Source organism: Podarcis melisellensis (assembly GCF_964234715.1).
Source record: "Podarcis melisellensis genome assembly, chromosome: 11".
NCBI classification, from domain to species: domain Eukaryota; kingdom Metazoa; phylum Chordata; class Lepidosauria; order Squamata; family Lacertidae; genus Podarcis; species Podarcis melisellensis.
The window spans coordinates 62,499,459-62,522,991 of NC_138543.1; the positions used below are offsets into that span (position 1 = coordinate 62,499,459).

The 23,533-nt window shown below is 54.3% G+C and overlaps 2 protein-coding genes across 2 annotated transcripts in view; one reads left to right on the plus strand and one right to left on the minus strand.

The window, feature by feature from the left end:
* The window catches only part of PIGO (phosphatidylinositol glycan anchor biosynthesis class O), a 108,814-nt gene that overhangs the window by 51,076 nt on the left and 34,205 nt on the right, over positions 1-23,533 (minus strand). The gene's annotated exons all lie outside the window — the stretch shown is intronic.
* Positions 17,147-23,329, plus strand: LOC309380417 (uncharacterized protein). The gene is made up of 2 exons (XM_081930277.1): positions 17,147-17,175; positions 18,239-23,329. The coding sequence occupies exon 2, from the start codon at positions 18,466-18,468 to the stop codon at positions 23,206-23,208; it is 4,743 nt and encodes a 1,580-aa protein (XP_081786403.1). The 5' UTR covers positions 17,147-17,175; positions 18,239-18,465; the 3' UTR covers positions 23,209-23,329.

Here is a 23,533-nt window from a genome sequence, read left to right on the forward strand (position 1 = left end):
CAATCCCTGGCAAGGCGCCGCCCGCGGGCGCACGAGCCCCTCCGCCCCTCCCTCCGCCGGGCGCAGCTTCTGGGCGCAGGGAGATCCCGGCGGAGGAAGGAGACGTGGCGGCGGCGAGAGGGATCCCCCGGCGGCGGGGAAGGAGCGCGCCGCTGCTCCGCCGCAGGAGACGCTCCCTCGGGGCGCAGAGCGCCGGGCGCACCGCGGAGAGGATCCGCCAGGGAGAGGATCCATGGGGGGGGGGGACGCCCCATGTTAGCCAAGCTTTCCAGGCTGGCCGCTTTCCAGAAAGACAGGGCGGGGAGTGGGTGGTAGTTGCGTTTTGGGGAAGGTTTTTTATGCGCCCTCGGAAAGGCCGGCTCTTCTCGCGCTTCTGGGGCAACCTCAGAATCGTGGGCGGCAGTCGACGGAGTTTTACGCAGAGGAGACCCACTGAACTCAATGGATGGCTCAGTTGGTAGAGCGTGGGGCTCTTAACGTCACGGGTTCGAGCTCCACGTTGGGCAAAAGATTCCTGCACTGCAGCGGGTTGGGCTAGATGACCCTTAGGGTCCCTTTAATTTCGGTTGGTTCTACTCTGAGTAAAGCTTCATTGGAACACCATCCCTGTGCCTTTTAACTTGGCAGGAGAGAGAGTGTGTCTGGGGAGCCTGGATCCAAGCGGAGAGCTGCAGTGCAGGTGCGGAGGTGCAGAAGGCCCCAAGTGCAGTTCCCAGTGGCATCGCCTGGCCTCCCCAAGGGAGGCTTGTCCTCCTGCCTGGAGAGCTGCTGCCAGTCCGTGCAGGCAACACCCAGCTGCATGAACCTCCAGGCTGCCTTCAGCGCAGGAGGCATCATTCCACAAGGGGCAACATGTGTTTTGATAGCAGATAAGCCTGGCTGGCCGTTGCCTGCAGTGATTGTCCTTTATAGCTTGCCTTGCTTGTTACCGATACAATTTTTATTTCCAGTTCAATTTAATCATTAGCAGAACACAGGCAGAACTACCACTCAGCAGAGAGCAGTGCAAAGCCAGCGCAGGCTCCCTTCCAAAAGAGGCTCCATGACCATTTGGCGGCCCTTGCCAACCTGGTTTTCAGGACTACAACTCCCATCAGGAGTGTAGTGATTACAGCGGAGGACTAGGATGTGGGGAACCAGGGTTCAAATATTCCCACTGGGCCACGAGACTCACTTGGGCCAGCCACTGGCTCTCTCTGCTTAACCCACCTCGCAGGGTTGTTGTTGGGGGTTAAATGGGGAAGGGGAGAGCAGAATGAGAGGGTGGGATATAAGTGGAACAAATCAATAATAAAACGTGAACAGAAGGTCCCAGCTTCAATTACCCCCATCCCACCCCCATGACATTTCCAGGTAGGGAGGGGACAGACCCCCTGCCGGAGCCCCTAGAGAGGGGCTGCCAGTCAGAGTGGGCAGCACTGAACTAGGTGAACCAGTGGCCTGACAACACAAGGCAGCTTTGTGTTGTTCTGAACCTCCAGCCAGGACCCCATTTCTGTGCCTGCCTCCCTCACTAGCCAAGGTGCCAGGACCCAGCAGTAGAGGAGAAAGGCTGGCAGAGGGGCACCCGGATCAGGGCCGTTTGGAGGAGATGGCTGTGGGTCCCAGGGAGCTTGGTCCAGGTGTGCTCGCTAGGTCTGGGGAGACTGATCCCCTCCACGGAAACTTTGAACGAGGGGGGTGGATGGAGAGCCCTTGCTCCCTCCAGAAACATCCTAGGAGGGGGGCAGGCGGCTGCTCTGGGGGTCCTGCTGGGAGTGGGCAAGACCTTGCACGGAAGAGACAGGCGTCCCTGCCACTATCACCCCACTTCTGCCACTCTGGCAGCGCCTTCCACAGCCCAGTTCTCCTCCAGCAGCAGCAGCAGCCCCTGCAAGGGTTGCCATGGTGACTCTCCCCCCCCATCACGTGGCTCCACTCCCCCTCCCTCTGCTTTGTCCCCCAGTGCAGAGGGGCTGAGACCAGGGACAGATCCAACAAGGGGGAGTGGGCTGCCTGGAAGAATTGCCAGGAGAGGCTGAGCAGTGGCCAAGGAAAGGAACTCTCCACATGCTCAGGGGCCAAGGCCTGGGGCTCAGCAGGCATCCCAGAGCTAACTCTGCTTCGTGTCACCTCCTCACTTTTAGGGCTCTGCTGGCTGCCCATTTAGCCAAGGTTTCTTGACAGCATCTTCTGACTGATAAAAGGAACGGGCAGCAGGTGAGGAGCAGGCCCTTCTCTGCTGGAGCACTTAGTGTGGGCAGGCCTGGGCGAGGGGCACTGAGTCATGCCCAGGACACTCTGTCTGCCGCTGAGAGAGGCTCTGTGCTCCCCAACAGGAGGCAGATGGAGCCCTCTTAAGCCCTGGCCTCCCTTGGGAAGAAAGGCCAATTTATCAATCAATCAATCAATCAATCAATTAAGAAGCAAAACAAAATGTAAGAAGACTGGCTGGTGCATCAGGCCAAAGGGGGCTCATCGAGTGCAGGCCCCTGTTCGCACAGGGGCCAAGCAGATCAGCATTATTCAGGGGCATGTACTACCCCCCCATACTGATCCTGGAAGTGGTACACAGCGCCCGCCCTCTTCTCACCCCACTGTGCCACAACGGAGGCACCAAGGCACAAGGTTACCCAAATCTAAGGAGCACCCCTTTGTGTCCAGCCCCCCAGGGCTCCTCTCTGCTGGGAGGGGGGGCAGGGAGAAGCCCCAAAGCCCAAAGAGTTGCAGCCAATGCAGGCTGGGTCCTTGGCACAAGACCACCACCTTCAAGCCCTGCTTGGGACCACCTTGAAGAGACACAGCTCCTTCCCCTGGACACCGTAAAGGTAAAGGGACCTCTGACCATTAGGTCCAATCATGGCTGACTCGGGTTGCGGCGCTCATCTCGCTTTACTGGCCAAGGGAGCCGGCGTACAGCTTCCGGGTCATGTGGCCAGCATGACTATGCCGCTTCTGGCAAACCAGAGCAGCGCATGGAAATGCCATTTACCTTCCCGCCGGAGCAGTACCTATTTATCTACTTGTACTTTGACGAGCTTTCAAACTGCTAGGTGGGCAGGAGCAGGGACCGAGCAACGGGAGCTCACCCCATTGTGGGGATTCAAACAGCCGACCTTCTGATCAGCAAGTCCTAGGCTCTGTGGTTTGACCCACAGCACCACCCATATCCCCCCTGGACACCATACTGGCTCCAAAAGGCCTGCTCCCCATCAGTGCGTATGAAAACAAGAGAAACCTGCTGGGTCAGGCCAAAGGGGGCCCATCTAGTCCAGCCTCTTGTTCTCAAGTGGGGGGGGCAACCAGATGCCTCTTCTGGGCAACCAGCGAGCAGGATCCGAGCACAAGAGTAGCCCTCTCCAGTCTCCTTCCTGGCCCTCAGGACCACACAACCCTCCCCCCAGCAGAGGATCTGCTCTGGGCACCCGGAGCTGAGACATAATATGGCAGATAAAGGCTGCGTAATGTCGGCAGCTCACGTTACTGCCTGCTGCCCCCCTCCAGGACAGCCCCATCGCTCACGCGCTGGGAGACCGAAGGAGACAGCAGCGGTTATTTTTAGATGGTCCCCTTTGGGCCGGGAATCCCATGCGGAGGAGCTGCAGACCAAAGGGCATTCCCACCCACCGGGCGGCACATCCCTCGCCTGCTTGCTTGCTCCCCAGGCCTCACGCTGCCCAGCCCTGGGCACCACCTCTGCCACCCTCCCCGGGCATCTGTTGTGCAACTGGGGCACACCATGCCAGACTGAGCATCAGTGGCCACACCCAGAGCAGGCAGGACCAATTCTGGAATGCCAGAGCAGCACCTCCCACCACCTGGATCTAGAAACAGAGGCACCCCGAGAGCAGGACAAGCTCCACTGCCCTCCAACTGGGCCACAACCCACCACAGGGGGAGGTGTTGTGGCTTCACCTACTCAACCCCCAGGGCAGGAAGCAAGGGGGTGTGAAATCCCTCATGCAAGCAAGGTCAGAGGAGGAGGAGGAGGATTAAATTGCCCCAGCTGGAATTTGGCCCAGATCCCAAAGCTGGCTCTCCTGCAAGAGGGCCTTGCACTTGCAATCCAGGCCAGAGAGCGCCCCTGGCCACTCGTGGCTCCAGCTCTTCAGGAGGGGACCAGCTCCCCTTGGGATCCAACTGGGAGATTGGGGAGGGGGCTCCCATCCAAGTCAGACACCGGCTGTCCAGCATTCACAGGAGCTGGCAGAGGCACAGCTTGCAGCCAGGAGTACAGGATTCAGCCATTTCTGCAGAACCACCCCAGGCGCCCAAAGCACTGGGGGAAACGCTCCAAATATTTATTTAAATTTTGTGGTCATTAGAGAGGGTGTGGAGAAAGAGGCAAATGTGTTTAAATGTTGGAGGGGTCCTTGCTGGTATGTCTGCATTATTCAGCAAAAACTCCTCGTCCTGCTGCTCCCCCAGCTAAGAATGTAATATAAGCCTCCTGGATGAGGCCAGTGGCTCATTTAGTTCAGCCACCTTTTATTTTTACAGTGGCCAATCAGATGCTCTTCCAAGATACCCACGAGCAGGACCCAAGCACAAGGGCAGCCTTCGCTCCTGCGCTCTGATGCCTAGATGTCCATGCAACCGCTCTGATCCGCAGAACTGGCACTGTTCTATGTGCCACACGACACCCATTTCGCATCTGTAAGAAATCCACCTTTTAGCGCGGCACCACCCGTCCTGGGGAACTCCCTGCCTATTGGCATCATTCAAGCACCTTCACAGAACTCTTTTTGGCACCTGCTAAAGACCTTTTTGTTTAAGCAAGCCCACCCAAAAATCTACAATCTGTTTGTAGTTTTTCTTTCCTTTTCACTGCTCTTTGGCTGTTTTAAATGGCCACTTTTAATTGATAATTTTTATTTTTTAATTCTTTTTGCAAATTGCTTTGAGGGGTTATTTTTCCTTACAGTTAAGCAGCATATAAATTTTATGAAATAAATAAATAGTTTTGTATTCAGAAGCAATACTGCCTCCCGAGTCAACTACTCTCATTGCATTCCCTGACCCCCAAGTGGTGGGGGGAAATCCCCAAAATCTGTCCAAGTCAACTAAGTAAAATTATTTTGGAATATATTGACTCCTACAACATGGTAAGGAGAATTAAACACACTTACAAATCTGCCCCACACATCACAAGCAAACATCAGCTGATGGCAACATGCAGGGTTGATAAGACCATGCACCAAGTATGAGCATCCCAGACAGGACAAAGGCCGTCCTGGTGGCTGCTGGACATATATGAACACCACCCACCCACCCACCCACCCACCCGAGCGTTTCCCCAGGGCTCCAGCCTCAGCCCATTTCAGAAGCCCCAGGCAAAAATATGGAGAGAGGGTTTCGGGACATGGAAATGACCTCCTATCAAATCAGACCAGTGTTCCACTGAGCTCAGGATTGTCTCCACTGAGTGGCAACTGGGACTCTTCAAGGTTTCAGGCATGAGACATTCCCAGCCCTGCCTGGCGATACCAGAGCAAAGCAATCCAAAGCAAATGTGTCAATTTCATTTCATTTCACTATTATAAATTCGCACAATGCTGCCCCATGGAGCTTTCGCAACACAACCTGCTTCTAAGTCCTTCAGGGAGGTCCTCCCCCGGCCCCACCGCCAACAGTGAATCGGAGGAATCTCCTCTGCACACACATGTGCTTCAGTGTGTGCAGAGGAGATTCCTGCACTGCAGGGGGTTGGACTAGATGACCCTCGGGGTCCCTTCCAACTCGAGCGCCCCATGAGCCCAGGCGCAGGTCAGAGGATTGGCTGCGGCAAGAAAGGGAGAGCGTGGCGAAATGAGCAAGGCAGGAGACGTGAGAGGGGTCACCTCCAGCGTGTCTCCACACCTCGCTCTGGATGTCACGGAGTTATTCTGGATTAACAAGGGGCACAAGCCCAGGCAGGTCAGAGAAGAACTGACAGGAAGCAGCTGCCACCAACATGAGACTTCGGGGAGGGACCGAGTAGCCCCAGATTTAGGACAGTGTGGGCGGTTCCCCCGCACAGGATGCCGAGCCGAGGGCCTGCTAATTTGAGAAGATCCATAACTGAGAAGATCCATTCAGGGGCACCAAATGCCGGCCTCACTCACCAAAGATTACCAAAGTCCAGCCCTGGGCCAAATGGTGGGTCCTGCGCAAAACAGGCCAACACAATCATCAGGGGTGGCAGGGAAAGCTCAAGGTGCAATGTGGCACGAGAAGAAAGCCCCAGTTTCAGGACAGGGCATTCTTCCAGTGCCAAGAAGGGTTCAAAATCCCGAAGCTCTGGTGTCTTTCTCTGCAACGGGCAGCCTCTGAAAGCATTCCACTCTTCCCCACAAGACGTGTATAATCACCCAGGGATCCTGCTCCCCACTCTCTGTGCACACTGTCCTTGGTTTTCTCCTCTTGCTGGGTGCCAACCGCCATGTGCTCAAAACAGCCTGGTCAGGATAACTCCCTCTTCTAGGAGTCTTTCCCCACCCCCACTGCAACCTTCCCCCTAGCTGCTCCTTTTGCCTGTCTTAATAAGGCAGCTCTGTCCTGGCACAGGCAGCTGACTTGCCCTCCTGTTGCCCAGCACAGCACCTGGCTGGCAGACTGGCAGCACCGCACAAATGACAGGAAGTCGTCACAGCACTGAAGCCAGACAGCAATGGGGAAGCCAGAGGGTTCCAGGCAAGGGCTGGGGAAGAGGGCAGAAGTTGTGGTTATGAAAGGAAACCCAGAGCGCAGACACCCCACCCTCCTCGCCACAGACATTCTGGTAACTGGAGGTGGGAGTAACCTGCCCAGAATTCAGCAAGATTGGGAAAGGGGGAAAGGAGGAAGTCTACAAACAAGGAGACGTCTTTAATGGTATTTTCAAATGTTCTTCTCAATGAACCCAAAAGCTCTTGGTAGCAACAACAGTGAAGCTGGCTCTATTTTTCTTTCAAATTTATTGTATTTTACTAGTTCTAATGCTTGTCTGGGTCTCTATAATGCTATGAGCTGCTTTAGGTACCTTTGGGGGGGGTAGTGGAATATTCATCCAAACAAAACCCTGAAACGGAGCCAGCAGCTCCTCTTCTTCCCAGACTTTCCTTCTCCTCTGGATGGGCCCACATTTTGAGCCCACCCCCACTTTATGAGAGAAGTGGCCCAAACCTCTCTGCCTTCCCCTCTCTGAAAGGAACAGGCAACCTGGGAGAAGATTAGGAGCTCCAATCAGAAGATGCCTATGAACACTTACTCAGAAGTAAGCCCACTAAGTTCAGCTGGACTTACTTGCAAGTCAGTATGTACGGGATTGCCGCACAGAGTGGGAAAGACCGACCCCAAATTCAGGCACATTGAGACAGGGTGCAGAGATACGGGTGCAAAATCTGTAAAGCTCGGCCGTTGCTTTAATTCAGCTTTTTAAAAGTGCACACACAACAGAGCATCCAAGCTTCCAGTTCTCCCTGGAAGCATCACCTGAGCACTGCCTGAGCAGCGATATTTCTGGGGGATTCCAACTATGCTCAGAAACAAGGCCCAAACATTTCTCCTTCATGAGAAAGCAAGAATCACAGCCATGAAATGGAAGGTTTGGGGCTGCCTAGAAAAAGAAGGAGGTGCCTGAGGCCAGGGAACAATGTGGCTGGGACTCTTGCTGCAACATGGGACTCTTAATCTCAGGGACACAGGTTCAAGTCACACTTTTGGGCAAAAGGCACTGCATTTCAGGGGGCTGGAATGGGTGACCCTCGACAGTTCTACGACATCAACAAGAAAAGCACGTATACCACCCTGAGATCCTTGAGGAAAGGTGAGACAGAAATGCAGCAAAATGAACAAGTAAGTAAAAACCCTCACCCCCACCGGGAAGACGAATGTGCAAAGCAGCCCTGAAAGGCTCCAGCGGCTCTTGAGCAGAGCTGGGTGAAAGGGATCCTTTGCGGGAAAGAGCATCGTTGCCCCATGAGCGGAGGCAGAAAAGAGCTCAGCAGCAGTCAAGTCAGATCCGGTTCTTACCTGCAGGCCTCCGTCTCCGGCAAGCAGGCGGGCAGCGAACCTTTCAGGAGGAGGAACAAAGCAAAGAAGGAGGGGGGGGGAGAAAAGAATAAAACACCAAATTCACGAGCAGGGCTTTGATGCAAAGCAGCCCCTCGGCTTTTGGGGGGGCACAGGCTCAAGACCCCCCCCCAATCCCGCCTTCCCTTTCTCTAGGGGTTGACACCCCAACCCAGTTCCACTTTGAGGAGTCCCTTGCAAGCCCCCCCACCTTCCCATTTATTTATTTGCGGGGGGGGGGGAGAAGAAGAAAAAGGGTCGCGACACAAGGCAATCTTAGGGGGGGGAGTGCTATGGACCCCCTAAAAAAACCACGCCCTTAAAGCCTCGGGAAGCTCTCCTGCGCACCCCGCAACGGAACCCCCCAAGGCTGCATGGGATGCCTCTGACCCCCCCAAAAAAGCACCCCCCGCCCCATAAATCAGGCTCCTCCCCCTCCCCGCTTACTCCGGGGCAATTTGCCCCGCCCCGCCTGGGGATCTGCCCGGCCCACCTGTCTCCCTGGGGCTGCAGGGGGGCGCAGATCCGGGTCGGCGGTGGCCCCCGCTCGCCCCTCGCCTTCCTCCTCCTCCTCGCAGCCCCGCAGGAGCAGCAGCTTCCGGGCCCCGCCGCCCGGCCCCGCCCCCGCCCGCGCTCATTGGAGACCTCGGCGCCCGGCGGCCAATGGCGGGGCGCGGCTCCTGCGGCGGCCCCGCCCCCTCCACGTGCAGGTCTGTGATGACAGCGCGGTGGGCGGGGACGCGGAGGGAGGAGGGCGCGCCTGATTGGGCGGCGGGACCAGGAGGGGCGGGAGCCGGGCGGCCGGCCCAGAGGGACCCTCCGAGGCCATCCAGTCCAGCCCCGCCGCCCGGAGAGGGAGCGGGCGAGGCCCGGCCGGGAGAGCAGCATCCGCTCGGCCCCTGCCCGCCCCGGAGCTGGACGTGGGAGGGGGATTGCTCCTGCGCCTGGAGGTGCCACTCGGGCCGGCTCTGGAGCGAAAAAGCTCCGTGCATCGCCCAAATCCAGGGGGATCCTCGCAGTGCCGGGTTGACGTAGAAGCTAAACAAGCTCTAGCTTAGGGCCCCACTCTCTCGGAGGCCCCCCCAAAAATTAAAGGAAAAAACCCCTGCATGTACATTTCCAAAATATTAGATAAATAAAATAAAATAAAACCTACAAACAGCAACAGTGTTTTGTGTTGTGCAGGGTCCTATGATGTAACTCAAGGGATCCGCCTGCTAGCCTGCTCCCTAAAATATCATAATTACTTTGATAAAATGCATATTTAGTTAAGTGCAAGTGGCCTTAGAGAACTATTAGGTCCATAAATTAGCATATACTGTAGTATATATTCAACACAAAAAACAGCGACCATTTGTTGTTGACAAAGGACAGCTGGACGTATAAAGGACCCCATTACCTTCAGGAGCTGAGGGCCTCATCCAACTTCAATCCGGCCCTGGGTTACTGACATTCTCCAGGAGCTCTGAAAGGCCAGTTTGGAAGGGCTTCCCTTTGCAGAAGCCAGGCTGTTTCCTTCTTCAGCAAAATCCAATGCTTTGTAATGCTATATAGATATAGAAATGTTTTCTAGCACTTTCCCCAGAAAAGATGCTCAGCTCCTGACCTGTATTTTCCAATATTCATTTTTTAAAATTGGTATCACACTGGCCAATGTTCTCAGGGGCAGAAGTTGCTATCAAGGGAAAGTTACCTATTTGTTCTTTGCTTTGTTTAGAATGGACTTCTTGATTCAGAGAGGCTGGAAGAGGCTCAGGAGCACCAAGCTCAGCTGGGTAACCTCCAAAACTCTTTTGTACATTATATTTGGGCCTGAAAAAGAATTCACCACGGAACTCTGATGCAGCTTCCCCCAACTTGGTGTTGCGCACTACAACTCCCATCTGCCACCCACCAAGTGTTGTTTAGCTGCGCTGGCTGGGGTTGATGGGCATTGTAGTCCCGAACACCCGGAGGGCACCAGGCTGGGGAAGGCTGCCCACTTGCCTTTGCTCTGCACGTTTCACTTGGTGAGAGCAAAACCGCAGCAGATGTTTGGGTGTTTTTAAATCCCTTTAGAAAACCCAGGTGTCATCCCGAGAGAAGAGGTGAGTCAGAGGGCTGAGGAGAGGTTGCAGCTGCGCAGCCAAAGGAAAGGGCAGCAAAAGGAGGGCAAGAGGGAGAGAGAGAGCCAGGGGCAAAAGTAAAAATAAGAAATGAGTCACCTCTTCCTGTCCTGAACTGCCCTGGCCTTGTTGCTTTTCTCTTCTGTGAGTGAGCATGTGCAGTTGCTGCTAAGCTCTCCACTGCCTTGAAGCAGGGAGACATCCACGAAGCTGAATGCTAGAAGACTCAGGATGGAGAAGGTTAATGGAGAAATCCGAGGGCTCCCTTGGACAAAAAACAAGGACACCAGCCAGGAATCCCAGAGCAAAACAGCAGCCAGAAGGCTTGGTCTTTCTTGAAGACTGTTGCCACAGGACTCCCACCTGTCACCAGGTGAAACAAGATGGAAGGCCGGAACAAAAGAGCCCCCAAACTTTTATTAGCTGCTAATCCCCCCACTACATCACGGTTACATCATGAAAGGGGAGGTCTGGTGGCCATAATCTGAGCATCCTGGACCCTGCCCCATGGTTCCCCTTGCCCTCCACCAAACACCCATCAAGTGGAACAAAAGAGATATTTACATTTCCCTCTTTCCCAGCCAAGTTATTCTCACCCTTTTGCCTTCATCTGGGTTTGTTCTTTCTGGAATGGCTACCTGTCTGGCACTCAGGTATCAGGAGGTCAGGAATTATCACTCAGGCAGAGGGGCTGCTGAGGAGCTGAGCTCACAGGTCTATAGGAATTTCTGAAGTTTTCCCAGTGAGCCAGTGCATAGATACATTTATCAGTGAATTATTACATTTGGTATCATGCAGCAGAGGCCCTTTGAGTAGATAGGAAGAAACTGTGATGCAGTGTTTTGTGGGGACAAATCACAAAAGTCACAAAAGCGATTGTGCTGGTTTTGGTAGTGGGCTGCATGTGCATGATATCTGCGGGACATAAATTCCTGCAACAAGAAAAGAAAGCCATTCTTTATGCAGCACAGAGTTAACCTGTGGAACTCCTTGCCACAGGAGGCAGTGGTGACCACCAACCCAGAGGGCTTTAAGAGGGGATTGGGCAAATTCATGGCCGAGGAGGGGGCTTGAGGGCTGCTGGCCATGTCAGCTATTCTCTGCCCCTGCAGTCGGGGCAGCAGTGCCTCTCAAGGGCAGCTGCTGGAAACCTCAGGAGGGCAGAGGGCTCTGGTGCTCGGATCCTGATTCCTGCTTCGTTTCTCACAGGCAGCTGTGAGGATGGGATGCTGTTGGCCTGATCCTGCAGGCTGTTTTTATGTTCTGAGTGGGTGGTTGCTTGAGAGTGGGGGAAGACAGCATGTCAGGACACAAACTTCTTAATATTTTTGTTGATAATTGTTTTTCCTTTCTCCGTAAACGGCTTTGAGTTGTTTGGCGTGTTTTGTTTTTACGGTCAAGCAGTGTAAAAGTTTTAAGAAATCGAGAAGAACTTTCTGACATGAAGAGTAGTTTGACTCGCTCAGAAGGTGGTGGACTCTGCCTCGTTGATTGGAGGGCCACTTGTCAGAGATTCACCTGTCAGCTGCGATTCCTGCCTTGCAGGGGGTTGGACTAGATGACCTTTGGGGATCCCTTCCAACTCTACCATTCTATGGTTGTAAATCAATGACAGCAAGCGAGGTGCTGGGACCCCAGACACCTGGGTCCTGCATTAAAGCCAGTGGAGGGGAGGGAAGCCGCAGAGCAGAGACTGCTGCATGGAAATTGTACTGCTTCCCCAGCACACGATGGAACTGGAAGATGCAAAAGCCACCGAAGGAGAGGAAGGTGCCTTCTGCCAGGCCCTTCTTGCTGCACCTGTGGCTGCAGGAGCTGCCTTATCCCATTCAGTGTCCCCAGGGGGGCAGGGAGCGCTGCGCCCCTCGCGGGCAGCCAGGGCACAGGCATTGGCGCTCCTTTGGCAGAGGGTTTCGACTTCCCAACCAGCCAGGCTGAAGCAGGGACCGGCTGGGCAGCAACCGTCTTACGAATCAGCCCAGGCTGCTCCAGGCAGAAAGGCAGAGCAGACCGAGAGCACAGCTGGAGTCCAGGACGCCCCCAAATACAGTGGTACCTCGGTTTTCAAACGTCATCCATTCCGGAAGACCGTTCGAGTTCTGAAACATTTGAAAACTAAAAACTCAGTATGGAAGCCTTGATACAGAAAACTCAATACGGAAGCCGCGTGGCATGTTAGACTTCCGAGGCGTGTTCAAAAGCCGAAGCATTTACTTCCAGTTTTTCAGCATTCAAAAACTGAAATGTTTGTCAACAGAGATGTTTGAAAGCCACGGTACCACTGTCATTCTTTGGCAGACAAGACGGCATTTTACTCATGAAGGAAAAAGCTGTTGACTAAAACTCAGGAACACTTTGTCCTAAGGGTGGTTAGATTCATTTGGGAGAGGGAAGGAGAATCTGCACATGCTCAGAGGCACTGAGCCCAAGGTACTGGAAAAACTCCTGCCCGGAAACCAATGTCCCCACTGTGGAAGGATGTGTGGATCCAGAATTGGTCTCCACAGTCACTTACGGACTCATTGTTCAAACCGTGTTTATGGAAGACAATCTTGTTTGGCTACGAGGGATCGCCAAAGAAGAAGAACCGGAAAAAGAGGTGTTAGGTAGGCAGTGTTTGAGATCAGAAAGGTGTGGCTCTGGCCCCAGAAAACTGGTGGTTCTTTGTATTCACCCTGACCAGCTCAGTCTGAGGCTGACAGCGAAGGAAGTGCCACTTAAATCTGGAGTCCCTTCTGGGAAGTGTGCCTGACAATAAGGAAGGTCGTCACTCACCAGACTGGGGACAGCAATTGTTCCTGCTGACTTCACATAATACAGGCTCTCCGCAAGGTAGCAGCTTGTGGAAGGAGGCTTGGCAGGGAAGGCAATGACTGCAGTTTGAAAGGCTTGTGTACAATATCATGTTTTTAAACTGGAATTCAAAGGAAGGAAGGGCGCTGCTGCTCTCTAGTGACCAACAGGCAGAATTGTCTCAAAAAAGGCTTCCAAAGCCTGAGACAACAAAGCAAGAGAACTCTTCAGGCGCAGCAGGGCCACTCTGTCGATATATCTGCTTACCCTTCTGCACCTCCATTGTTGAAATGGTTTAAGCTTCCATAAAATTGTGCTCAAGTTACTGTGAAGAATTGTATTTTTCCATTGCACAGGTGGGGTGAGCTGAGTTTTCTGACTGAGTGACAGATTTTAGGACAGCCTTTCCGAGTGCTCACTAATGTTAATGAAGCAGCCCCCACCGCTCAGAGTCAGCATTGCTTTTGCACACAAAGGGCTTCCTGGGCATGGACCAAAATGCCACAAGTTGGAAAAAATACCAGAGTTCTTTCAATTTTTAGCTGAAAAAGTTGGTGTGTCCTTGATACGGAAGGGGGGGGGGCAAGTCTTCTCCACCTTCTTCTTCGCTACAATATATCCATTTATTTCCAATTGTCAATGTCAAAAGGGACTAAAATCTATAAAAATCATAGAAAATCAACGTGCCAATTTGCTCAATTTCTCTAGGACTCCATGACACCTCTCCTGTCCTCCATAATAATAATAATAATAATAATAATAATAATAATAATAATAATAATTTATTATTTGTACCCCGCCCATCTGGCTGGGTTTCCCCAGCCACTCTGGGCGGCTTCCATAGAAACCAGAAAACACTAAAATATCATACATTAAAAACTTCCCTGAACAGGGCTGCCTTAAGATGTCTTCTGAATGTCAAGTAGTTGTTTATCGTTTTGACATCTGATGGGAGGGCGTTCCACAGGGCGGGGACCACTACCGAAAAGGCCCTCTGCCTGGTTCCCTGTAGCTTTGCTTCTCGCAATGAGGGAACCGCCAGAAGGCCCTCGGCACTGGACCTCAGCGTCCGGGCAAAACGATGGGGGTGGAGACGCTCCTTCAGGTATACTGGGCCGAGGCCGTTTAGGGCTTTAAAGGTCAACACCAACACTTTGAATTGTGCTCGGAAACGTACTGGGAGCCAATGTAGGTCTTTCAAGACCGGTGTTATGTGGTCTCGGCGGCCGCCCCCAGTCACCAGTCTAGCTGCCGCATTCTGGATTAGCTGTAGTTTCCGAGTCACCTTCAAAGGTAGCCCCACGTAGAGCGCATTGCAGTAGTCCAATGATTGAGTCCATAATCCCTCAAGCAAGGTATCAAGACCCTAATCCTGTCAAATTACTCTGCCAAGCCTTTCCTCCAGGCAATGCCAGTACATGGACCATTGTCTTCTCATCACAGGTACTCAGGATGTGCTTATCTGCGCATATCTCCAGCTCTGCATATTCCCCCCTCCCTCCTCCATATGTTAATCCTGTGTAACCCAACCTCTTCTTAATGTATTCATGATGTAACTGGGATGTTTCTTGCACTGTATTCTGGGGCATGGAGGGAAGTTTCAAAAGTTTATGTCACCCCTTTCTCACTGTTCAATCTCGCCTTGAACCTGTTGCTCAATAAACTTGGATCTTCTGCAGCTTGCTCCTGTCTCCGGCTGAGCTCATTTTCCTCCGCAGGGACCCACGGACTTAGTCCGACAAGCTGGGTGGCAGAGCAGCCTCGCACCCAGATTTTACCGTAACAGTCCTTGAGTCTTATACCAGAATCTCTCTCTCTTGGTCCTCACTCGTAGCTGAGTAAGATTGTCTTCCATGAACATGGTCATAACAGTGAGTCCATAAGAGACTATGGAGACTCTATGGAGACTCTGTCCAGGAAATTCTGGGCATGTGGCAGCCCTAATTTATATGTTGGTTCGCAGTTTGTTTGTTCAGCCTGGGTCATATTCCACTTTGGAGATGGATTTCCCATCGTCCTATGGTGAGTCTGATCTTTCTTCCTCTTTCTTGGGCGATCCCTCCTAGCCGAGTAAGATTGTCTTCCATAAACATGGTTTGAACATTGAGTCCGTAAGTGACCATGGAGGCCAATTCTGGATCCCCACGTCCTTCCACAGTGGGGACATTGGTTTCTGGGCAGGAGTTGGTCACGGTGTGGATTTGCCAAGCGTGCCTTCCTCTTAGCCCGTTTCTCCCTTGCGTCCTGAGTTCGAGTTTCTTCAAAGCCCATGATGCCATTGGTAGAGGCTGTTCTCCAACTGAAGCACTCGGAGGCCAGTGCTTCCCAATTATCGATTTTTATGATGCATTTTTAAAAGATTTGTTTTGAGAGCATCTTTAAAACTCTTTTGTTGTCCACCAGTATTTTGCTTTCTGTTCTTAAGTTGGGAATAGAGTAGTTGCTTTGGAAGATGATAATCAGGCATCCAAACAACATGGGATCAATATATGTAAGAACAGAAATGTATAACTGAGACGATGTATCATTTATTGTCTTTGTAACATTTAGACCAATTTTCTACCGGTAAAGCTTTAAAACATACTTTTTGTGTGTGCTGAGAATTTATTTCTTCACAAAACGTCAGAGCAGAGAGAGGACCTCCTCCGCTGGCTACATGAATCATCCACATCCCTGCCCAAATGCCAAGAGCTAAATCAGTGGGGAGAGGAGATGACAGCAAGCGGAGCTGCCCCACTGAACTGTTTCCTTGGCGGATTGATTTGTGGGGCTTAGGAGAGAGAGACCCTCGTGTTGCCTCTTTGCTTTGCTTCCCCATGTCCAGAGAGATAGAATGTGCAGCAGCCGGAACAATGAGGAAGGGGAGTCCACACTAAGACTGAAGGGGTGCGTGTTCTGGGGGTTCACTGTATTGGGTGCCTGAGGGTGACCAGGGTGTGGTCTTGGCTCAGGGCAGGGTGCCCCTCTATGACATGCCCGGTGCCTTTATGAGGTGGCCTGGAACGCTGCCATGGGCTTCAGGTGGCCCAGAAAGGCAGCAGGGGGAGGCTTAGTTGTTGTGGGCCCACAGGCCTGGGCAGCCAAGATGGAGGTGCCCCACGAGGACTCCTTCAGCTGCTACTTCTCCTGCTGCTTGGTCTCCTGGTTCCTCCTTGGTGGCAGCGTCGTCTTCTCCCTCCTCGTCTGCTTCTCCCGGAAGATTCTGCAGGGGAGGCTTCTTCCGGAGAAGAGAACCTGTCCGCTATCTGCAGGTGCCTGGCCCAAGACGCCACAGGTGGGGGGTACCTGCCTCTGAGGCGAAATGCAGCCAGGAGTTTCATGCAGCACAGGCGCACAACACTGTTGCCACATCTGCAAGAACTGACCCAGTTTAGGAACTCTGGTTCTGCACCTGAGCATGTGCAGAAAGGGCGGAAGGCGGGTCAAGGCTTTGGTGGCTCCTTAATGAGCCTGGAAGCAAGTGCAAAAGCTCCTCAAAGTGTCCTTTGCTCAGTCTGGGTGCAGTGCTCAATACAGGATGGTTTAGGAGAAGATGGGGCATAGCTGTCAACTTTTCCCTTTTCTTGTGAGGAATCCTATTCGGAATAAGGGAATTTCCCTTTAAAAAAGGGAAAAGTTGACAGCTATGAGATGGGGAGCAGCTGCTTCCATGTTTAAGCTCGCCAGAGAATCCCTCCTTTTCCCCAACCTGGTGCCCTCCAGCTGTTTTGGACTCCAATTCCCATCAGCCTCAGCATCATATGGCCACACTGGCTGGGGTTGATAGGAAGAGCCGGCTGGATCAGGCCAATGGCAGGATTTGGACACAGCAACTGGGATTCAAAAATATTTATTGTCTCCAGCTGTGGAGGCAGAGCAGAGCCATTGTGTTTATAATGTATATACAAAATCATTGTAAACAGGATAAAACATTAGCAGGATTCCATATACACTTGTAATGTAATAAGATGTATAGGTAACTTAGGAAGAGGAAAGACTGGAGAAGTATTGATATGCAGTTGAAAATAGAATTAAGAGGACCATGGATGGGATGGGGGGGAGTTAGGAAATTCAGAGTAATCTCGATATGTGGAATATGTATGATCTTTTGGTGTAAGTTTGTTCTTTCTCTTTCTTTTCTCTTTCTATATTTTCTTTCTTTATGTTTGAAAATCAGATTTAAAAGGCTCTTTTCCTTCCTTTGAGTAACTCTTCTCCCTCATCTCTTCCCGACAGGCTCATCCCACGAGCGGAGACCGGCCTCAGGCAACTGTAAGAAAGCCGAAAGGTAATGCAGGGCGGGTGGCCCTGGGGACACCCCAAGATCCCAGATCCCCCAAATTGGTATCGGCACCACCAGGTGGTCCTGTTAGGAACCCATTTTGGAAGCAGGGCTGTTCAATCCAAACTCCTCTTAACTCAGCCAAGCTCTCTTCCTGCTCCTCTTCCAACAACTGCTGTGGCTTTCCTGTAAGCTTCCCAACCAGCAGTCGGGCCAGATCCTGCTACTAATGGCGCCCCCAAGGCCCAACTCCTGCATGCCCCAAAATTCTCCTCCCCCAACATCCTTTCTGCTCCCTGCAATGGGGGCTTGTGGGGGTTTGGAGGAGGAGGAGAAGGAAAAGAGGCTATCAGCAACAGCAGGTGCCTCGCAGCCAGGTGGGTCTGCATCCCCCACATTCCATAGTGTGCCCTGGAAGGGAGATGCACCAAGAAAAAAGCACACCAAGCTCTTTGGCCAATATAAGTTTCAGTCGTGGGAGTGGTCCCTACTCGCAAATCAATAGTCAATTGTAACAAAAACTAATCCATTCATAAATATGTATTCTGACAAGGATTACAAACTCAAATGGACTAACATGAACTTACTGGTTTCTGATCCATAACTGACTTCTGACTTATGCTCAATCATTGAAACTAAGACCTTCACATCTCTACTCATAAACTCTTATCTCTAATTCTGTAACTAATTATTGTGTTATACATATCCTTATGAGTTTGAGTTTGTAATCCCTGTTTGAGTTTGTAATCTCTGTTTGAGGCCTCTAAATCACACATCCAGAGGCATTCCCTCGCCTTAATTTTACACTTGCTGAAAAATCAAGTCACATTCTCAGAAGGAAAAGCCTGCTGGCATTGTCAGAGCTAGATGCCTGATTCAGCGAGAGAACAGCGTGTCTGCTGCCTCTTAGGATAGCTCAAGGCCGAGCTTTTCCTGCACAAACATCCTTGACACATGCTTAATACCATCTCCCAACAATAACCTTTCATGCTCCCTTTCACAGTCTTTGCATGTCAGAAGCCTGTGCTGTCATTCCCACTCCAACAGCTCGCTCTCTTCTCCTCTGCAGACCTCCAAGGACAGCAGCCTGGGCCGGCGCGGGATGGCCCCTCGCCCAGGACCCCTCACCAGGACCCCATCCGCCACCTGCTGTGTGCTGACCCCGCCTGCACCCTCTGCGACAGGGTGGCTGTGCAGGCCAGACGGCTGGCTTACCCCAGAGGACGGGGCCTCCCACCTTCGCCAGCACCACTGGACCCCAACACCTCGTGCCTGGAGTACTCCAGCTGCCTAGACATGTCCAAACCGCCCGCTTCTGTCACTTTGCTCAGGAGCGACAGCGAGCCTGGCCCCACCGGTGACCTCTCCCTTTCCACTCCAGGAGCACTACCTGCGCCCCGCGAAGGTCCTCACCAGCTCAGGACACAGAAGAAGCCGAGGGCGGCGAAGAAGGCTAAGCAGGAGGGTCTCAGGGGCCTGGAGGAGTGCATGTGCTGCTCTGAGGACTGGGCGGAAGAACAGGCCGCCCTCAGCACCTCCACCTTCACCTTCTCGGAGATCTCCTTCACCAGCAGGACAGACTACAGCTCCTCTTCTGCTCGCTCCAGGACATCCCTGGAAGTCACCCTCCAGCAAGTCTCTGAATGTTCGCTGAGGATCGAGAGCAGCACATCTTCCAGGTTATGGGGAGAGCCTGTGGAGGAGGGAGCCTTTGGCAGGAAGAGGAAATCCCCAGGGACCAGCCCCTCCAGAGGACGTCCCAAGAGACGAGGGCGCGCCAGGGAGAAAGGGTCTCCCCTTTTTTGTAGGAAACGGGGGTCTCTGAGGGCAGAGTTTGCTCCCACAGACACTCCCTTCCTGAAGGAGGCTGCCCGGGCAATCTTGGAGTGGCACGTGCTTTGGAAGCGAGCCCAGCATGCCCTGGGGCTGCCCCAGTCCCTCCTGCGCTCTCTCCGGGCCTTCATGCCCGCTGCTCCAGGCTCTGCCCCTCGAAAGGCCACAGGGGACGTTGTGTCTGTGACCCAGCCTCAGGCACCCTCCTTTCTGAGCGAGGACTCCAGGGCAAGACTCGAGAAGCACCTCCAGAAGATGGTGCGCCTCAAGCGCTGGGGGCTGCCACAGAGGGTGCGAGAGGCCCTGCAACACATGCACCCAGCCGCACCACAGAAAGCGCTCCGGAGCGAGGGCCGAGGGCTGGCGAGTTCAGGGGCCGGAGGAGCACAGCAGGAAGCCAGGGGCGTGAGCTTCAGACCCGCTTGTGCCTCTCCAGTGAAGCTCCCTCCGCCCGCCCAGAAGATGCCCGCCTCCCTGCTGAAGCCATTCCCCCTGGGCTGGAAGTACCTGCAGCCAACAAGCCATCTCCACCCGCAGGCGGAAGCAGAGAGAGTGGCGCTTGTTCCTGAGCGGGCCCATCTCCAGGTGGCTCCCCCTCCTCGCCACGGAGCCCCCAGGCTGCAGCCTCCTGCCCCACCTCTTCCTGCTCTGGAGTTTGTGGCGCCCACTGCCTTGGACGGCCTGGAGACCCACGCCCTCCAGAAGAGGCTCCAGCACCAGTGGGGCCTCCCTGGCCTCCTCCAGAGGTCCCTGCAGCGCTTCCTCCCGGCTCCTCCGCCCCGGCCACCAACCCATCGCCTCCTTGTCCCGCAGGGCTTCCAGCAAGTGCACCCTGCCATCGGGCAGCTGCCCTGCATCCCGCCAGAGACCAAGAAGCTGCTGGAAAGCCACCTCAAGAGAGTTGTGATAGAGAGGCGCTGGGGCCTCCCCAGGCGGGTCTTGGAGTCCCTCCAGCACTTCCGGGGCCCCTCTCCTCTGCCAACAATAAAGCCCAGGGACAGGGAGAAGGTCTCTTGGCCCCAGGGAGTGAAGCGGCCTCCACCCCAAAAGCTACTCGCCCTGCCAGAGAGGGGGGCCGACTCCTCCCCAGAGAACCGCTGGGACTCCAGGCATCAGGCCTTGCAGCGGCAAGTGGCCAAGAAAGCCCTGGAGATGCAACTGGGCCTCTTTTCGCCCGTGGTGCGCCTGTCGCAAGAACTCAGCCGCCGAGTGGGCAGAGAGGCCCTTCCCAGGGTCCTGCCGCGGGGGCTGAGACCTCTCTGGCCGAGATCGCAGGCCTTCCCCTTTTTGGAGAAGTCTGCGCTGCAGTCGATTGAACTGAACCTCGTCCAGAAACAGCTGGCCTACCGTTGGGGGCTGCCCACCCTCTACAGGAGGTCCGTGGCTCTCCTGGTCCCTGGCCCTCCCCTCTCACCTGCGGCTGTCTCCACCACAGCCAGGTTTGCCGCAACAGAGACCCTCTTTGTTGGCACTGAGGTCCGGGGAGAGCTGGAGTGGCACGTCAGGAGGAAGCAGGTGCAGCACACCTGGGGGCTGCCTGGGCTGGTCCAGCGCTCCCTCCGCAACCTTCTCCTCGCCACCCCCCAGCTGTGCGACCAGAGGCGTGGGCAGGGGACTGTGACCATCCTCCAGGAGAGGCCCTTGTTCCTCCGCAAGGAAACCCGGCATAAACTGGAGCTGAATGTGCGGAAAAGGGTCGTTCTCCAGCGTTGGGGGCTGCCCAAGTTGGTACTGGAGTCCCTGCGCTTCCTGTTTCCAGAGATGCGGCTCCAGCCCCCCAGGAAGGAAGCACCCAAATCTCCCCTGGCTCGGCCTGAGGGACGCAGCCCCGGTGACCGCGACAGAGGAGGCTACCTGGGGGCTTTGGCTAGTGTCACGGCGACTCCCCGGAAGGCTCACCTGGTGGTCTTGAACCACCAGAAGATGGAGCAGCACGTGGCAAAGAGGTCCGTGGAGGTGCTCTTGGGGGTCTTCCCTCCCGTGGCCCAGCTCTCGTGGCGCCTCGTTTCGCTCTCCACGAGGCCGTTGCTTCCCCGGCTGATACGTCCTGGCCAAAGTGCCCTTCGACCTTGCAGCAGCTTCCTTCCTTTTGTCCGCCCAGAGGACATGGGTCAGATTGAGCTAGCCGTTTGCCGGAGCCACCTGGCCTCCCTCTGGGGGCTGGGGGTGCGCTACACGGAGGTGCTGCGGGTGGTGCTCTGTGGGCCACCTGCTCGGCCTCTCACCCCCCAGCAGATGGGCCAAGAGTTCTTGGAGGCCCAGACACCATTCCTGGCCCAGTCAGACAGAGGCGTCCTGGAGCTGTGCGTCAGGAAGAGACGGCTGCAGCACCAGTGGGGGTTGCCTGCTCTCATCCAGAGGTCACTGAGGGCCTTCGTGCAAGGCTCTCCCCTCCTGCTGGCTGGCCGTAGGACCAGGATCCAAGTGGTCGTCCTGGAACAGGAGCTGCTCTTCCTCCCGGGGACGACCTGTAACCACCTGGAGCTCCACCTGCAGAAGATGAAGCTGCAGCGGCAGTGGGGGCTTCCCAGAAGAGTCCTGCAGTCCTTGAAGATCTTTGCCCCTTTGGGTCTTCAGGGCGAGGTGGGGAGGGGCAGGCCTTGGACACAGAGGCCCCCACAGCCCCCTCTGGAACAGCTGGTGCCTGTAGGAGCCGTGGCCTTTCCCCAGGGGAGCCGGGGCCAGTTTGACGTACAGGAAAAGGCCGAGGAGGAGGAGAACATCCCACAAGAGGAGGAGCAGGAGAGAAGGGAAGGGTCCTTGAGCAGAAAAGAGGTCGCAGATAAATGCAGCAGCAGCAGCAGCAGCCCAGAGAGCTGGCACAACACCGAAGAGGCTCCAACGTCCCATGAGGAATGTGCCGAATATGCTGCCTCACGCCCAGCCTCCTGCGCCCACCAGGTTGGCAAGGGAAGCAGGACATGCCAGGCGCTAGAGCAAAAAGTCCTTGATGGGGACCGGGCTCTGCAGAGGACCCAGCCCAGAAGCGAAGGCAAAGGAGAGCAAGGAGGCCCACCTCAGTTCCTGCCCACAGGAGAAAGCATCTTCTTGGGCCGCCACAGGGACACTGACAAGAACCTGTCCCTGCTCGGCTCAATCGTGGAGAAGAAGCTGGGCCTACAGCAGGGGATCCATATCTGGCTGCATGACCAGGGAAGGCAGACGGAGGGGAGCCTGCCACGGGGCCACCAGGGGCCTGGCCTTCATGAGGACCAGAGGCATGCAAAGGAAATTGGAGCTCAGCATCACTGGGGGGCCATAAGTTATGCAGGAGAAGCCGTCACTGTGAAGTGGGAAGAAACCCAGTGTTGCTTTAGTCAAGTAGCAGACTCTGCAGGGCAGGCTGGTGAGGAGGCTCAAGGCCTGGGTTCAGCCCCCACCCCCAAAGTGCAGCTGCTCCAGGCAGGCAGGATGGAGTCCCGGGTCAGGCTTGAAGAATCTTCTATAAGGGCAGCTTCATGGATGCCCTCGGAAATGGGCAGAGGGAGGAGTGGGGCGAGAGGCACAAGGCCCACCACAAAGGGGGAAGGGAGAGGCACGCTCAGTCAAGATGGGCTGCTTGGAAGTGGAGGACAGAGATTGAGGGGCAAGGAGCAGAGATGGAGGAGCAAGGAACAGAGTTTGAGGAGCAGGGAGCAGAGATCGAGCAGCAAGGAGCAGAGATCAAGCAGCAAGGAGCAGAGATCAAGTAGCAGAAGTTCAAGCATTAAGGAACAGAGGTCAAGCAGCAAGGAGCAGAGATGGAGGAGCAAAGAGCAGAGATCGAGCAGCAAAGAGCAGAGATTGAGCAGCAAAGAGCAGAGATTGAGCAGCAGGGAGCAGAGATCGAGCAGCAAGGAGCAGAGATCGAGCAGCAGGGAGCAGAGATCGAGCAGCAGGGAGCAGAGATCGAGCAGCAGGGAGCAGAGATCGAGCAGCAAAGAGCAGAGATCGAGCAGCAGGGAGCAGAGATCGAGCAGCAGGGAGCAGAGATTGAGCAGCAAGGAGCAGAAGTGTAGCAGCAAGGAACATAAGCTGAGCACAAGTGACCAGAAATCAAGCAGCAGAAAAAAGAGATCAAAAATTGGGGCCTGGATATTCTGTGGCAGAAAACAGAAATCCGAGGGCAGGGCCCAAAATTCAAGCAAGCGTCGAGGAAGGTCTCGGAGCCAAGTGCAGAGCAAACGAGGGCGCGGAGGCAACCATTTGCCAAGAGCCCAACCATAGCAGCACTGAAGGACCCAAAATTTATTTATTTACTGACATAGTTACGTTTTATATTCACGAGAGACCTCATTAAGTAAATTCACTAGGCACCAAACAAAATAAAAAGAGAGTAAGAATCTGAGGGTTGTGTTGGAGCCATCACCGGGTTGCCATGTGTCTTCTTTTTCCGGGGTAAAATTTCTGTCCAGGTGCATTTTTCAAATTTGCCATAATGTCTCTGGCTATACTTCTCGATGAGACATAGGCATAACGGGGGGGGGGGGGGTTGAAGACTTGCTTTCCTCTCCTCTTCTCCTGCCCCCCCCAGCAATGTATCACAGCTTCT

Bases quoted from the DNA above. Each gene is read 5' to 3' on its own strand.
- LOC309380417 (XM_081930277.1), top strand. From the start codon at position 18,466: ATGTCCAAACCGCCCGCTTCTGTCACTTTGCTCAGGAGCGACAGCGAG.